Raw genomic sequence first — 17244 nt, 5'->3', positions numbered from 1 at the left:
TGGAGACAGTAACAAATCGTGAAGTCCTGACAAAGCTGCGTCAGAAGGAGAAGGTCGGGTGGTGTTATACAAGTGGATCTCAGCAGTTTTCAGTTCCTTTCTCAATCAGCTGCTCCGGTTTCCCACCACAAAGGAAAGATTGCTGGAGTCTTTTTCTGAATCTTGTTTGATATCGAGTGAACTGGGTCACCCTATGTATCCTTATCGAATCCCAAACGCTTTATCTGTCACTTTTATTGACTTGATATGAGCTGCGCCTGTAAAGCAGATCCAGTATGAATAGAAGAAAGCCTTGTCGTTGGAATCTGGTCTATCCATGGAACACATCACATTTCTAATGTTGGGGAAGGCATGCAACCCTTAACCAGGAGCAACAAGCACATCATTAAAGCCAGTTAAATAAAGGGTAGCATTGACAATCAACTCTAAAATTATTACTACTAGTTGTGGTGTCATGGAGGGATCATTTCTTGGTCAGTTTAGTGAGTTCCTGGACGAAGTGAAGGCACTAAGCCAAAGAACAGTCACATAAATCTGCATGTCTCCCCAAAATGTCCCTTTAAAGAAAGAGATCCAGACGGACCCAGGTGTCAGTAATACAACTGTTGAGCTGTAGCCTATATCTATGCCTTAAATGACTAACTGAAATGGAGCAATGTTTAAGCCTCTCACACCCAACTGTCCCTATCAGCCGCTCTCGTCAATCCTCTAATCTCACCATTGAATTTACAGTGAAGGGCTGATCCCTGGGATCCGGCAAACTTTGGCTTCCACAAGCACGTGAACACGGGGGCCTCAGCAGAAGATGCTGACGGAACGTGAAGATTCCCTTTTTTTTTTAAAGTGCTCACTAATTCATCTGCACATAACGAGGAAGAGATATCTCCACTGTAAGCACTTCTCTTCGGTCTCAGTTCACTGTAGTGTGTAGACATTGGACCTTCACGACTGTCAGTGTCCTTGTCCCTCTCGAGTGCTCAGTTCTAAGAATGAATGTTTTATGGAAGCGCGAGCGGATTCACAGCTTCTTATGCTGAAACATTTGCACCTTTCTTCAGTCATAAAATAAGTTTGTGTATCTTAGTAACCCCACTAATATAAGACAATCTGTATTGTGTTATGTTGCTTTTACATTTTGATGCCTTTAATATTTTTAAGAACTTTAAATTGCCTTGTTGAAATGTGCTATGGGCTTTTTTTATTTTTTATATCTAATGATCAAAATAGAATAATCCCTTTTGACTATAATTGAAGAAAAAGGTTATACATGTGATATGTTTCTATAAATGCTTACAGATTCAAAAAGGTTCTGTTGTATTTATGAGCTGCTTTACCGATGAGAAGTGGATCTGTACCGTGCGTTATGCAAACCTCTAAATATGGTGCAAACTCCTGATATGACCACCATGACGTAAAATATGGAATAAAACTGACTAAAATGATACAAAATGCTAAAATAACTCAAAATGCAGCGAGGCCAAGCACCTCTGTCGATTGTGTTGCACAGAACCAGGTCACTCTTTGTGTTTAAAGCAGGCACGCAAGTCCAGATCATCCAGCTCAGCTCACAGCCAGTCACCTTAACACCGGCTGCCCGGGAGAACGTGGAGGAAATCAGCAGCTGACTCGTCTGTGGTATGTGGACTCACATCAGCAGCCAAGCCCAAAACTGAGGGCGAGAAACCCAGGGACCATAATCCACTGTTCTCACACACACGCACACACACACACACACACACACACATGGCTCTACAGACAGGTGATTGTAAAGACTTTCTTTATTCAAAAGACTTCATGCAATACAAACAGTGCCAACGCCCTCATATCGAGTGGAGTGCAACTATTATGTACAAATCAATTTGATTCCATTTATGATTGAATGTTTCTGCCTATTGAACGATAACACTGGTGTGTGTGTGTGTGTGTGTGTACGTGTGTATGTGGGTGTGTGTGTGTGTGACAGATGATATGCAGTAGTTGCTTTGTACATAAATTTCAAAAAATTTTAAGAAACCTCAATTTAACATACAATGTTAACACTAGGTATATAAAACATGTAAAAAAAACAAGTTTTCAGACAAACAGCACAACACAGTATACACAAAGTTGTTTTTTTTTTTTACATTTTACAATTGTATACTTATGCAAGTTTAAACTTACTGACATTTATTTACAATAAAATGTATGGCCATGTGTTATATTCCTGAATCAGTAGACTGACCGTTCTGCCGTCGCTCTGATGCCCAGCCTGAGTTTGAGGTTACACTAAACCTGGGTGGGACATGGAAATGAAGCTGTGTTGCTGGTGGGTCCTCGGCTCGCGGCTCACCTGACTCAGCACCACTTTCTTTGACCAGGTTTCATGAGAATAAGCAGCTAGAAAGAAACCTTCTGTTTTCCGACACCTGTTGCCACAACCTCCGTGTCCAACCCAAATATTTAACCCCCGCCATTTCCCAGAAATTGGCTACTCGTTTTTACCTGGGTGTGGTGCGGCTGCTAATCCTTGATGTATCACATGTGTGCGTTTTAACAGCGGTCAATGCTATCTTATCGTAAGGCGTCAGAAATTACTGAAGGCGGAGAGGAAGTGATACATACATAGATTAAAGAGAAGCTACTTTTCCCAGTGTCTGTGATTTGAAACTGCTTTGGAGACAAGACAACGTTTGTTTAGTTAAATCACTTCACAGGAGAAGTAGCATGCAAACAAGCAATTTCTTGAGGTTCTACTGAGTAAATGTTCTACACTGGTGCTGCAAAGCCAAAGAAGTCCACGGAAGACAGAACTTTGACTTTGGTCAGAACGTCTCCTTCGCTGCTGAAGCTCGGAGCAATGAGAGTGAAAACCCTGGCTGTGCTCTGACTTTTAGAGGAAGTGTATTCAGACTTTTCCACAGGAGCTGGTCCAGCTTTTCCTCATGAACTTTGTGGTGCTGAGTTTAATATTTTAGAACCACCAGCACCTGAACAAACTGAGAGGGGGCGGCTATAAGCGATTGAAATATGATATATGTGCGGGGGGTTCGTCAGGTTCTCAGCCTTGTGCAAAAACATTGATCAAATACCTGATCACGCATTGGGTGTAATGACAGATGTCAATCACGTAAAGTGCCTGTGTAACAACAATCATGATTAAAAAAAAGAAAATCACCACAGAGAATTCATAAAACACAAAAATCAAAAGGTGACAACATGAATCTATTCATGTAAAGTAGAGGAAAAAAACAAACATGTTAAGTACAATCTTAAGAGTGGGTTAAAAATATTCAGATGTTCTTGGGTTATTGGAAGCATTAGTGAAGCTACACTACTGTCACCTGATATATTTGGAATGCTTCAGACAGATAACTGGTTTCCCTCACTTCCTTTTATGCCACGCGTGGACTTGACTTTGGTAAGTGAGATGACTATTGACAAGGGTGCATAGGATTTATCATTTGTCTCTTATGGCACAATACTGATGATACAATTCCTATATAAAAAAAACCACCGTCTGCCTTTCCTGAATAAATACAGTTCGTTGCATAACCCTTATAACCATGCATTAAAGAGACTGGAGCCCAGTTTTGCGTTTGGTCAAATAAAAAGACGCCCATGACCCGCTCTTCATACATATGTATATGTAAGCTGACACGAGAAGGCGACCAGAGAACAGCTAGCAGATGTAGCTACAGCACCAATGACGTCACTGGAAGGCAAGTGTTTAAAATAAAGGATGCGCCCGGTGTAGGACCTCAGACCTACACCCCCGCCGTCACCTTCATTCAAGCCTCAGTGCCTGCCTCCCTGCAGCGTCTCTCCCTGGTTTTGCCCTTTTGTTAGCTGAAGCACCATTTACAACCGGAAACAGTGATCCTCGATCCAGGCAGTTAGGAGGAGAATGTTTCTTCTGGTTTCTTTAAAAGACCAAAAAAATGGGGTCACGAGCCTTGACGTGATGGATCCTCGTGTGAGCATGGACGGATGGAGGAGAGGCTCTCCTCTGATTCTCAGACTGAAGGAGTTAGAGAAACCCTGCCTTACGTAAGATTCTTACTATGGATTACTTTTCTACGACTGTAAGCTCTACTCACGTCCTCCAGCTAATGATTAATGCTTTATTAATGGCTATGCATAACAAGGGAAGGTTTATTGCATGTGTTCTGGTTTATGTTAGCATTAGCATTCCGCCAGCTACAAGCTACGCTGTTAGTTCGATAAATAAGATGCAGGGCTGGGAAAAGGCTTGAGAACTATGTCCCGAGGACAGAGTCTCTTTAATGGGGTTAGACGGTGGTAGGAAGTGAGGGGCTGTCCACGGTCTCCACTTTCTGCTCCGGCGAGAAGCAGAAGAAGAGGCGGGTACCCAGGCTCTTGAAGGCAAACCTAAAGTACATAGCGTGACCCATGGCCACAAAAGAGACTGAGATGAGGACCAGCAGCCCGAAGGCCTCTTGGTTCGGAGCCAGAATCACCATGATGAAGTGCAGCAGGTCTAAGAGGTAATTCATGGAGTTTTGGACGCCGTTGATCACACCTCGCTCCGACTCGATTACATTCTCCTGGATGAGCTGAGTCACTGTCAGGTCAAACGACCACAGGCCTGCAGCAGAGAGATCAACAGTCAGTCCTAATGGCATTTTTACGACCACATTAAAATGACTTAGAGCTCAACAGTAGCTGTAGCAGCAATTATCAGGACATATAATTGGCATCAAAGGTTGCAGATATTGCTCTGACAGATACTGAGATCCATTATGAAATTACAGTGACTTGTGAAAACTTTCAACCTGTGGACCTGCGAGTTCTTGCTTGAGTCACCTTTAGGAAGTCGTAAATTGGCCTTTTATAATCTTATGGAAGGAAGTGAACATTCCAAGAAAGCATGGACACACTACTGTCGACCTATGCAAATGTTCTTTCCGATACAAAAATCAAACCTCAACGTCGACTTTGCACCATTTACTTCAGGGGCAATCTATCATGGTTTGCACTTTGGATCTCCTGTAAAGTAATGGTACATCTCTCCATAATCCAATAAAATACAACTTATCCGGATAATCACTGCTAACACGGGGCTAGAAAAGATCAAGGGGAACTACTATACTCACCAATTCTAGCAGCAATGACGCCAGCAAACAGCAGACTGACAGATATGTAGGACTGCAGAGGTGGTAACTCTTCAGTCGGTGCAGCAGTAGTGGTATTCACGACCATGTGGACGCTGCTGAGGTCACTATTGGGCAGGGTCTTCTCTCCAACCAAGTGGGTGTAAATGTCCTCGAAGGGTGAGACGCTGAGGTCGAAGGGGCTCCCCGGAGTGAACACGGAGGCGACGCACATCATGAGGCAGAACAGCTGGGCCATGCCCGAGATGAAGCCCGTGCGGATCAAGCCACATTTTTTGCGAACCCAAGTGAAGGCGACAGTGCCGCAGATACCGAACACAGCCGAAGCCCCCATCAGCAGGCTGAGCACCGAGCCGTTGAGGCCCTGCATATAGGCGTAGCCCGTGGTGATGCAGTCGAACCCCAGCACCGTCATGTAAAGGAAAGACAGGGACATGCCGGCGAAAAAGATGTCCTGGTTGTAGTAGGCCACCCAGCCGAACTTCAAGGTGCGCAGGGGCTCGGACACTTGGTAGCAGCAGCCGCGCTCCTTGGGAGAGTCAGGCTTGGTCACCACTGAGGCTTCATTCATCAGCGGCTGAAAAGATTCCTCTGGACTCTGGCCGTTCTCTAATTCTGCAACAGGGTAGCGGAAAGGGAGAGATGCAGTTATTCAGATTATTCCATTTTTTATTAATAATGAATCTGTCTGTCTAAATCGCAGCAAACTCTGCAGAGAGAGAGAGAGAGAGAGAGAGAGAGAGAGAGAGAGAGAGAGAGAGAGAGAAGACAGACAGACAGACAGAGAGAGAAAGAGAGACAGACAGAGAGAGAAAGAGACAGACAGAAGACAGACAGACAGACAGACAGACAGACAGACAGAGAGAGAGACAGAGAGAGACAGACACAGAGAGAGAGAGAGAGAGACAGACAGACACAGAGAGAGAGAGAGAGAGACGAGAAGAGAGACAGACAGAGAGACGACAGAGAGACAGACAGACAGACAGACAGACAGACAGACAGACAGAGAGAAGAGAGACAGACAGAGACAGACAGAGAGAGAGACAGACAGAGAGAGAAAGAGAGACAGACAGAGAGAGAGAGACAGACAGACAGACAGACAGACAGACACAGACAGACAGACAGACAGAGAGAGAGACAGACAGAGAGAGAAAGACGAGACAGACAGAGAGAGAAAGAGAGACAGACAGACAGACAGACAGACAGACAGACAGACAGACAGAGAGAGAGACAGACAGAGAGAGAAAGAGAGACAGAGAGACAGACAGACAGACAGACAGACAGACAGACAGACAGACATGTAGAATCAGTAGGTAAACATTAAAACAAGGCTCTTGCAGCTACCTTTCTGGGGACTGAGCTGTTTAAGCTCCTGCTGCTGCTCTTTCTGTCCAGCTTTCACGGCCAGCGCCGGTGTCTTCTGGTAGACCTTCCACAGCAGAGCATACTCCAAACACATGGAGCACAGGTTCCAGCCGGAGATGAAGCCACAGCCAATGAAATGGGAGCCAAAGGACATGATCTGGCCCACCAACATGGGAGCCAGGATGTTGGTCAACTGGTCAATAATCCGCACTGTGGCATTCATGTCTGTTTGATACAAGGAATGTAGCTCAATATTAATTATTACCATTAGAGTGCTCGTTATTTGGGCAGGTTTTACACATTTATATGTGACAGTGGTAAAGGTCACCAAGTTCATATTTGTTTGCGAATGTTTTCCAACATATCTTTTATAGAAAATCTTTTAAATAGCTTGCAACAATCAGGGTAAACAGCAGGGACATAAAAGGTGAAAAACGAGAGTGAGTCAGCATCGAGGATTCAAAGTCTGCCCCACTGAGGATATATCTGATAACAGGTCACGTGCGGCCACCAATCAATGCAGCAAGTAAGAAACACTGACCTGCCAAATTGCTGCTGTCCGGACCTGCCACCACCACAACCCAGTCCCTCTGGATGGTGATGGAGGTCGCTGTGCTGGCCAGGTTGGCGATGTTGGCAATGGTGATGACCAGAATGTAGCAAATCGTCTAAAAAACAAACCCAAAGATCAACATCAATATTAGGTCATTAAAGATCATAACTCTTAAAGTTCTAAACCCTGAAAAAACAAAAGTATATCGATCCTCATAACAAGCACTGTGTGTGTTATTCCTCTGTGCCCTAAGGCTCCATCGTTGCACTGGGTGACACGTGGCTTTTTTAACACAAACACACACACACACAGACACACACACACACACACACACACACACACACACACACACACACACACACACACACACTGTCCCGCTGCCCCAAATACTAACCAGCTAATCCATCATCACAGGGTATTCTGGCAGAAATTACAATAAATTCAGACAAAAAGTGACGTTCATTTTCATCCACTTTTCATTCTTGCTATTCTAATAATGCTTTGACTCCGTGGATTTATCTCCCAGTGTTGGGAACCACTGAACTAGAGCGAATGTGTATTAATCCACAGCTGAAAGTTGTTCCTAACAAATACACTATTTACACCCGTTTCAGTAACATTGGCTAAATACGGCAGTGTTCAGCTGTTTAACGAAACTCCAGGGGTTTTCACAAATGAGATTGAATATTTCTAGTATATATAGTTTTTATAGATGCAAGGTACTTCAGGTACAAATGGACTTTTGCTGTTTAAGTGCCACAAACAGGGAAGATGTAAAGTACTAAAAGATGAATTCACACATGGTCAGTTTTGCTCTTTGTGATGTGATTTGTTGACAGTTAGTTAAATATATAATTACACTATAGCCTTTAAATGCTGATATACACGGTAAGACACATTGAGATTCATGGTACTTTTACCCATTATATTAAAAGCACCTATTTGGTTGAAACCATTTCTAACTGTAAAATGCACAAAACCATTGTGAAGTGAGACTTGGTTTTTAAGTTGCTGCTGTGACATGTCCTCTTGTGTAAACAACAACAAAATCAATAGTTTCCTGTGGAACGAATCTATAACATTCTGTGAATGTTGCTGCTTACAGACAAACAGTGTGACGGCTACATAGCACTCAGCATGAGACCTCAGCTGCAGCCACAATTATGAAGTAGAAGATAGAAATATTAGATTAAAGGAGATTATTTTGTCTAGAAAACGCCTATTTGTTAAACACACTGGCCACGGACGTTGTTTGTTGAGCTGTAAGTTCACTGTAATGCAGCTGGACAGAACATAAAACATTCTACAGCAGGCCAGGCCACATTCTCCTCTCTCTCTCTCTCTCTCTCTCTCTCTCTCTCTCTCTCTCTCTCTCTCTCTCTCTCTCTCTCTCTCTCCGCCTGAAGAACCTGCTGACTACTCAGTCTTCAACGAGACACTCGATCTCCTGTTTCACCAACCACACACACACACACACACGCACGCACACATACACACACACTGCAACACTCTCAACTCTCCCAAACTGTGAACCCTCACACCTTTCTTTGGAAACCCAAAGGTGTCCCACAAATTCAGAGCGCATCATTGGACACTTTCCCCTCAACAGAGAGGCCTCGGTTTCAACCCAACACACCAACGTCTTCGCCCCCCCATGACGGATGGCCACCATCCCACTCTGGAACTCAGCCCCTCAGGCTCAGGGAGCTGCAGAACGTGTTCCACATCTTTGAGTTAAGAAACTGGGATTGCGCCACAGTGAGCTTTGTTTTGTAACTGCTGAACTAATATTCCAAGCTCACTAATCAGCGAGGGATCGCCTTACTATGGAAACACAGCATCCACGACGCCCATAAACACGTTGACATTATGACATAAGTACTCAGCACTCATTACTACATTACTACATGAGCACTCAGTATTATATTAGTACTCATGGGTCGGACCCCACCTATCTTCAAACTCGGCCATCCTTTCCATCTCAACTACACAACAGCTGTTTTAAGTCATTACATAGACAAACAGTCATGTCCTGGAGACTAACACTGAAGCACTTATTACATTTTAATATTTGTTTGGAATGACACTAAAAAGCTATTTATGTAGTTATAGCATAGCATATCATTTAATTTAATTAGCACTTATTCTATATTTCCTTAATTTATAGACCCTTCTATTTATGTATCAACTATCATCTGTTGTTTATTATGTAAATGATCTTTAAGCTCATGTTGACATTCACCAGGTTTGTGTCATTTTACAGGGGATAGGCTGGAAGTCCTCCCACATGTGTTGATGGTCCTTCAAAACCATTCAGTATTTGTTGTGACAGGCTTTTTAATTAACCAATTCCTGTTTTTAAAAAGAAATAAATGAGTATCTCCTAATAACTATGTGGCCGTGCCCCTAGTATCATTTATAGGTTTTGAATTTGAACACTAACCATGACTTTCCAAACAATAACCCTGATTTAACTACTGACCTAAAAAGCAGGTGATAATTGCAATGACAAGATAAAAATGCTGAGTATAATAAAATAAGAAAACAAGTTATATTATTAGATATTTTCTTCCTAAAAACGAATTAACAACAAAAGTACTGTTTCACTATACGTTGGAGGAACAGTGAGCAATCAAAGGTTTTCAAAGAAGCAATTACACTGATTCTTCTGTAAAAGACGTTCACGTGGACATAAATCATATTGACGTGGGGGGGGCACATATCAGTAAAAGCAAGATTCAGGGGTCAGAGTGTTGTACTTGAGGAGAAAGGGGTAAAAATGCTTTCAGTGAAAATCCCCCATAAGCTCACGTTGAAAGAGCAAAGTGTGTAGCGGGTGGTGGGGGGTGGGGGGGGGGGGTTCTCACCAGAATCCATCCGCTGTAGAGATCCACGAGCTGTTCTTTGAACTGGAAAACAACCATCAGGAGGATCCCACACAAGATGACGCAACTGTTCTGGACAAGCAGCGAGGTCTGGGCCACTGTGGAGACACCGCGATGAGCATTAGGGACAGAGATGTGATCAGGGACAACGGATTTCTGTCTAGGAAACTAGTTCATTAGCGCTTCCACAAGAAAGTTGGATACATTCCCCAGCCCCCCCACCCCACCCCCGAAACTAATCTAATAGTGTTTTTGCCTAATTCCTCTGGATGCACATTGCACAAGAGGTGCATCTATCTGTGAACGAGAGGGAGGGAAACTGCTCATGTGCAAACAGTGTGCAAAGCTATAAAAACATCCACAAAGTTTTTCTCACTTATTTCACGAAAAAAGTCAGGTTATTACAATCTATTAAAAAGACAGGCTTCAGACTTGGCTTGGATTTGTTTCTGCCTTACCTTTGAGTCTGGGGTTTCTGTCGACCCAGTCTCCAATGATGGCTCCCAGCAGCAACACGGAGCCCGCCACCACCAGCCCGTACACGGCCGTGAGCAGCAGGCTGTTCCCATAGAGTTCGACCAGGAACACGGCCACGGCAAAGTTCCACATTCGGTCCCCCTGGGAAATGAAATTTGGATTATTTATTGTGCAGAAGAAAATGAGAACCCCTCCCTGCTTGAAAGACCTGAAAGGATATCACCATCTTCACTCCATCTGGAGAGTTATTTGTAAACACCAGTATTGTGGTGAGCTACGAAGGGAAAACATATCATTTTGAACTGTAATGACAGTTATGTAACACATAACAATGACACATTAGTTAGTTTAGTTTGGTTAATGGAAAACAAATCATATATAGACGATAAAGCCAGTTAGGTTATTTATAACAGCTGTTAAGGTAAAACGTTTACTTTAATTCTAAGTTAAATTCAACAATTTCAGAACTTAGAAACAACTGCTGCATTTGCAAGAAGCTTTTAAATTTTCTAAACTGAAATTAGAACATTTTTAACCCTACTGTGATATGGGGCTGTGGTCAGAAACATAAAAATAAAACAAACTAAATTTAAATAGCTCTATCAGAAGCATGGATAGTGTCACTTGACAAAGCGTGCAGAAAAACACTTATATATAAACTTCCATATTCAATAGTAAATAACCTCCAAATGAAATAGTACAACATGTTGTCAATATAATAATAAGACATTCAAAAATAAAGTATTCACAGTATGCCTACTTGACAATATTCAGCTTTCACGTAACACTGGGTATAATTGAATTAAGTTTCATTGTTCTAACAGTTGTGATGTTGCCTGTGACACAGAGTCAAATCATTATCAGCGAAGCTTTGCACTGAGGCCTGATCCGTTTTATCAGCATCACATGACCAGTGTGAGAGTACGAGTTCGAAGAGATTGTCCTCTTTTCCTTCCCCACGATAAATCCCCCAACGTTCCACACACTGTCCTTTATAAAACGTCCCCTTCCTACTCCCTCACGTTCTCATGTTTCTGTTAACACTGCTTAACATTGTTGCTTTGCCTATTCTGCACATACCACACATTGTTGGTCCATGTGCAAGTGTGTGTTTGTGTGTGTGTGTGTGTGCACCAGCATTTTTTTTAATGTTCTGACTTCATGACTTTTCTTTTAGTTGTTGCAAATAGGGAAAATGTGAAAATCCACAATACAATGTGTCCGTACCTTTGTTGTTAATTAGTTACTTTACGTGTGTTATGGAACTGATTCACGCATTTAGATAGTAATTTATTTATTTATTACTTCCCGAACACTAGATAATGAGGGTGTCGTGTCTGTGCATGTGTGTGTGTGTGTGTGTGGGGGGGGATTTAGGTCACCCAGGGTGCTGTATAAGCTAATAGTGCCACTGCTGTAGCCAGCCAGCAGAGACACTGTCCTCAGCTGATCAGTTGCACTAACAAGAAATATGATCATTTGTTATCTTCTGAGCATTTTTGAGCAAAACAATGCTTAGAAAATAACAAAATTATCATATTGAACAAGGACGAATTTTCAAAACACATTTAGTGATGTGTGGCTATTACTCAAAGACTAAACATGGGGTGCCTTCATTGTGCACCTTACGGAATCAGGCATTGCCCCCCCCCCCCATGTAAATTGTGGCCCCTTTTAGAACAACCCTTGATGACCTGTCATGACAGTGTAAATACACACACACAGACACACACACACACACACACACACATGATGGAGATGTGTGTCCTGTGTGTCTCAGGTGACCTGTCATCACACACACGCACACACACACACAGACACACAGACACACACACACACACACATGATGGAGATGTGTGTCCTGTGTGTCTCAGGTGACCTGTGGCAGCTCCAGTGTCTCACTCACCCATGTTGACAGCGCGTGGCCCATGTAAATAAGGAATTTGGCGGAAGTGAAGAAATCTCGCATAGATCCTGTGGAAAGAAAAAATGTTTGACCGTCAGAACAACAAAAATTCACTGAGCAACAGCTGGTGGTCCACATCTGGGGGAGAGAGGGGGTTGTTTACTCGCGTTCACACAGAGAGAGAGAGACAGAGAGAGAGAGGGCTACAGACTACAGACTGAAGGTGTCCTCCTGATGTCCCGTTGACCCACTAACATCATGTCAACACCGCTGTGGCTCCACATGTCACCATCTTACACATGAGAAGAAGAACGAACCCGCTTTACCCGCGTTCACCGCAGCGTCCGCGGCACAGAGGGTGACAGCGGACCGCCCACCGAGCCCGCAGAGCCCGCAGAGCCCGATCCCCGTTCACGGGCTCCGTGTCCATCACACACAGCGTCACAACACGAGTGAAGAAGAAGAGGGGAAGAAGAAGAAGAAGAAGAACCCACCGCAACATGTCGTCCTGGCTCCGGGGTTCTCCATGGTGAGCGCGTCCAGGTGACAGACACAACCCGCTCCGCGTTGCACAAGCTGCCGCTGCCGCTGCTGCTGCTTCGAGTCGAGCACCGGAGCGAAACCACCACAACAAGCCGAGGACAGGACGCGGGCTGCGGGATCCTCCTCTCCAAACTTAGCTAACACTGTAGCTGAAGTCGGAAAGAAAATTAAAGTGTGCGTGTCCGGGCTGCGGCGGGAGGGTTGCGTGTGTGTGTCTGCACGACGCGGCGCGGCTCTCTGCTCTGTGTCCGCTGTGTGCACGGCCAGCCTCGAATATACACGCACCCGCTGTCACGTGACCAAGCGGGATTGTCGAGAGCCTTTCAGGAAAGAGACAAGAGAACCCACGCGCACACGCACACGCGCACACACACACACACGGTCTATGATCCACGCGCCACAAAACGTGTCACTGTTTACAATTTTCATCAACACTTTTCCCACCGAGCTGCCGTTTGAATTGTGCTCGTGCACTTGTTTGCCCGCACGTGGCTCCTTCCTGTGTTTGAAGGCAGAGGTGACGAGTTGCCCCCACGAGAGGAGAGACCCTGGACAAAGACGTGTTCCACAAAGATAACACAATTTTTTTCATGACAGCAAACGAAATAAATGCAGATCAAAGCAAACGAAATAAATGCAGATCAAAGCCTGGAGGCTGTTTGTGTGTTTGTTCAGTGTTTTCTTCACATCACATCTTTATTACTATAAGATAATAATAACAACAACAACAACAATAATAATAATAATAATATCACCTTAATAATAATATCAATAAGTGTAATTATTATTGTTGCTATTAATTATATCTTTTAATAATACCTTATATTATTTAGCACATTTAATAACAGTCCTTACAATGTGCTTTCACAAAGAGGACAAATAACACCAAAGGCAGCTAATTACATAGTACAAAGTCGAACGCAGCAACACAATATTGACACTTTCACAATCTACAAACACTCAAGTGCAGGTCCTGCATTCAAAATCGTACTTTATCTGAAGTGCTGGTGTGAGAACGTAAACAAAGAAACTGGTCCCCGAGAGTCTCATAGTGTTATTTATCGTATCATTTGAACATTTTATTGATGCACTGATGAGTAAATAGCATTTTTCCATATTGCAGAAGAGGTGGATCTAACTGTTTATACCTTATACGTTGTATACGTGTCTGTTCTGGCTCGTGTCTTACGAGGTGAAGAGAGAAAAGAGGCTGCGAAGGTTAAAGATTAACTGCACTTGCCTCTGCGCGTGATGACAAATTAAACACTATTAAACATGTTGAACATTTTGGCAGCAGAACCTACAACTGTTGCCTTGAACCTGTTTATCAAGCAGCCTGTTGCAATCAGAGAAAAAACGGTGTTGAAATCATACATTTGGATGACTTGCATTTGTCCACCCAGGTCAACACAACAGAATCACAGCCATAATTACAGGTTGCATTGATGAGAGCTCCTTGGCCCGGGTCCATAAAAAGTAATAAACACAGGCTAAGTGAGCACATATACAATATGTTTCTCTCAACTCAACAGTGTACAGTGGCCTGTAAAAGGCTCTTATCAGCTGAGTGGGACCCTCGCTGCCTTGTGCCAACACTAAAACATCATGATGTGTGTTTCTGGACTTTCATTGGACTGATGGTGTAATGAATACTGCCAAAATATGCAGTAGAGTAGTTTGTGACATCTTGTTCCTTTGCTCTTGGATGACCCTCCTGGTTGCTCAAAGATTGATGAGGGCTGAAGAGCCTCTTCATTATTTCTGATTTTCGCTGCAGTCATGTCCCTCCAATAAACTCCCACCTGTATATACGGCCCTGTTATAACATACAATAAGATATTAGCTCAACTTACAATAGAATTCCCAGTAAATTCTACAAATTCACCGATCAGCTATCGGTGTAATTACCTCCACCGAGGAGGTTACGTTTTCACCCCTGTCTATTGGTTGGTTGACTTGTTTGTAAGCAAGATTACACAAAAAAAACCCTGACAAATTATCATGAAACTTGGTGGAAGGACTTTATATGTGTCAGGAAAGAACCAATTCACTTTTTGGTGCAGGTCTGGATTAGGTGGGATCAAGGATGGATTTCTCAGGAAATAATTCATGGATCTGGCATATGTAGGGGACTGATATTTATGAATGTGTGAAATTTGGTGTCTGGCCTTGGCCGAGCTATATGTTCTACTGAGTTTCCTCTTCTTTCTCCTCTTCCTTTCATAAATATAATTTAAGGGCGGGATGTGTTAGTACGTCCCACCAGAAGATAATATATTCTAAATTGTGGGATTCAACACCTTCAGGGTACTCTAATAGGATCATCAGTTATAGATGAATAAAAAGTTATTATTTACATTAAAGATAAAGGTACAAGGAAACAGTATACAATTAACTAAATATGCACCATCCAAATTAACACATTATTTATTGTTTCTTTAATACATACAAAAAAATGGATTGGCTATGGTTTTAAAACATGTCATCACCATGAGGTTGTCAATCAGAGGAGTTACTGCATCTGGCCAGAAATAGTCCAGGGAACAAACCTTCCTAAAACCACAACAGATGCTCTTTTAACTCAAAGGCCTTTATTATTTCAGGTTAAGAAAAGTACCACAAACTACTCACACGTGCATAATGCACAGAGAGCAGGAGAAATTGTGGGCACGGGGGGAGGGGGGGGGGATTAACATCCCGGAATCCCCTCCCGTATTTAGCCTTAAAATAATCCATCCTTTCTCAGCCAACCAACTCCCCACTCATTATCTATCTTGACTATATTTTGCATGGATGTTACTGTGCTTATCTACTAATAATGAAATGTGTTATTGTTGTTATTATTTTTCACAAATGTCAATGTTTTGGAGAAACTGTACAAAGCACTGGTTTCTTCTCGTCCCAGATCAACAAGATCTTCTCCGTGTCATCTCTTGGCTTCAGGGAGCAACACTGACCCCAACAAGAAACATAAGCACATATTTTGAGCTGGGTGATGACAATAGGCACTTCTAACCCCTTTGTGATCTATTCAAGGATCACAGAGAGCTCCCAGCAGTTTGGAAGTCGGCAAACATAGAGCTGGTGCAAACAGATTACTGGCCACACTATTAAAGGGCCAGTGTGTCAGGTAGGCTCAGGTACAGCGCCTGTCATCAGCGGTCAGACGGCTGCTGTGTCATTCTGCGGCCATATGAGCTGCAGATATGTCTGAGGGATTCTCTCTCCAACCCGCCTCTGCAGCAACAACAAGCTGTGTTTACGTGGGCTAAATTTGTACCTCCAGGACAAAAATATGAGAATGACACGCCTCCTGCACACTTAGGTTGTGTGACACTCACAAGCCGCGGTGGAAGAAGGGATCGAGGTGGAGGCAGGATGTGAAATGTCACCTGGAGAGCAGTGTGCATGAGGCTGGGTCTGATTATTCGTCTATTTTTCTTCTGCTTTTTATTTGTCCTGAGTTCTTAAGCCGAGTTACACACGGGCTAAAAGTTGTTAAAGAACAATTCCCAAATGGCTCGTGTAATTCAATGAAACCAGGCTTGAATGAGTGAGGTCTCCCAAAATCTCATGGTACTGGACAAAGAAAGATTACCAACCAGCTGAGCGACCAAAGAACACCAAACACAATGATTATAATTATTACCGTTAGCCATTTTTGGAACATGGCACTGTGGTCAAATTGTGTCTGTGGATTTCTACCGCTGCCTGGGACCTAAGACTTTGATGTGCGCCTGACAAGCTCCTCTCTGTCCACCAAAGAACGACAAACATCAAAGGTCACACTGTCTGGCTGTGACCTGGCCACCGTTCCCAAAATGACAGCCCATGCTTCCAGGGAATGAAACGGTAAACACCTGACAGCTGTTTCAGATCAATACATTACAGCATTACTGGGAGCAGGTGTGTTTGCGTGTTGCACTGCAGGTTCCCAGGGGGCTTGACCAACCACTGGAGGTTTGGATTCTTTGGCAAGGACTGAAAAATCCCAAACAACTATTGGATGATGACCCCCTAATTTTTCCTCTAGCGCCACCATGAGGTCAACTTTTGTGGTTTGAGCAGAAATGGATGGATTGCCTCGTGATGTTGGTGAACCTCTGACCTTTCTTTATAGCTTCATCGTCAGGTCAACCATTTGTTCAGTACTTTGTATAAGTGGTGGAAAGTAACTATGTGCCCATTTACTTAAGTACTGTTCTCTTTGGGGCAAATTCTACTTCATTTCTTGCTACTTTATATTTGATACAGATTATACTTTACTTATATGATTACACTTTAATCCTGAGGCAAATATTGCACCTCCTAATATTAATTTGATAATTTTGGTTAAAAGATACTCAGATTATTAATACAGACTATAATGGTAAAATAAGTAATGATGTATTATTATAGGATGAA

At 43.2% G+C, this 17244-nt stretch overlaps 1 protein-coding gene across 1 annotated transcript; it reads right to left on the bottom strand.

Annotated features, from left to right (window-relative positions):
• Positions 1-1760: 1760 nt before the first annotated feature.
• Positions 1761-13113, bottom strand: slc40a1 (solute carrier family 40 member 1). Its single transcript, XM_035173885.2, has 8 exons — positions 12792-13113; positions 12298-12365; positions 10373-10532; positions 9897-10012; positions 7018-7144; positions 6456-6701; positions 5094-5726; positions 1761-4585 (listed from the first exon to the last, which is right to left on the bottom strand). The coding sequence occupies exons 1-8, from the start codon at positions 12823-12825 to the stop codon at positions 4269-4271; spliced, it is 1701 nt and encodes a 566-aa protein (XP_035029776.2). The 5' UTR covers positions 12826-13113; the 3' UTR covers positions 1761-4268.
• Between the last annotated feature and the right edge of the window lie 4131 nt (positions 13114-17244).

Source organism: Hippoglossus stenolepis, chromosome 13, assembly GCF_022539355.2.
Source record: "Hippoglossus stenolepis isolate QCI-W04-F060 chromosome 13, HSTE1.2, whole genome shotgun sequence".
NCBI classification, from domain to species: Eukaryota; Metazoa; Chordata; class Actinopteri; order Pleuronectiformes; family Pleuronectidae; genus Hippoglossus; species Hippoglossus stenolepis.
Note: the sequence above shows the minus strand (reverse complement) of the source record. Positions and strands in the feature narration are given on the sequence as shown.

What these genes read in the sequence shown, in the direction of transcription:
- slc40a1 (XM_035173885.2), bottom strand. Translation starts at nt 12,825, where the DNA reads ATGGAGAACCCCGGAGCCAGGACGACATGTTGCG. An exon ending in TCTACAGCGGATGGATTCTG is followed by an intron (nt 7,145 to 9,896) that starts GTGAGAACCCCC and finishes TTTGTTTTTTAG; the next exon opens with ACGATTTGCTACATTCTGGT. An exon ending in GGACAGCAGCAATTTGGCAG is followed by an intron (nt 6,702 to 7,017) that starts GTCAGTGTTTCT and finishes TGTATCAAACAG; the next exon opens with ACATGAATGCCACAGTGCGG.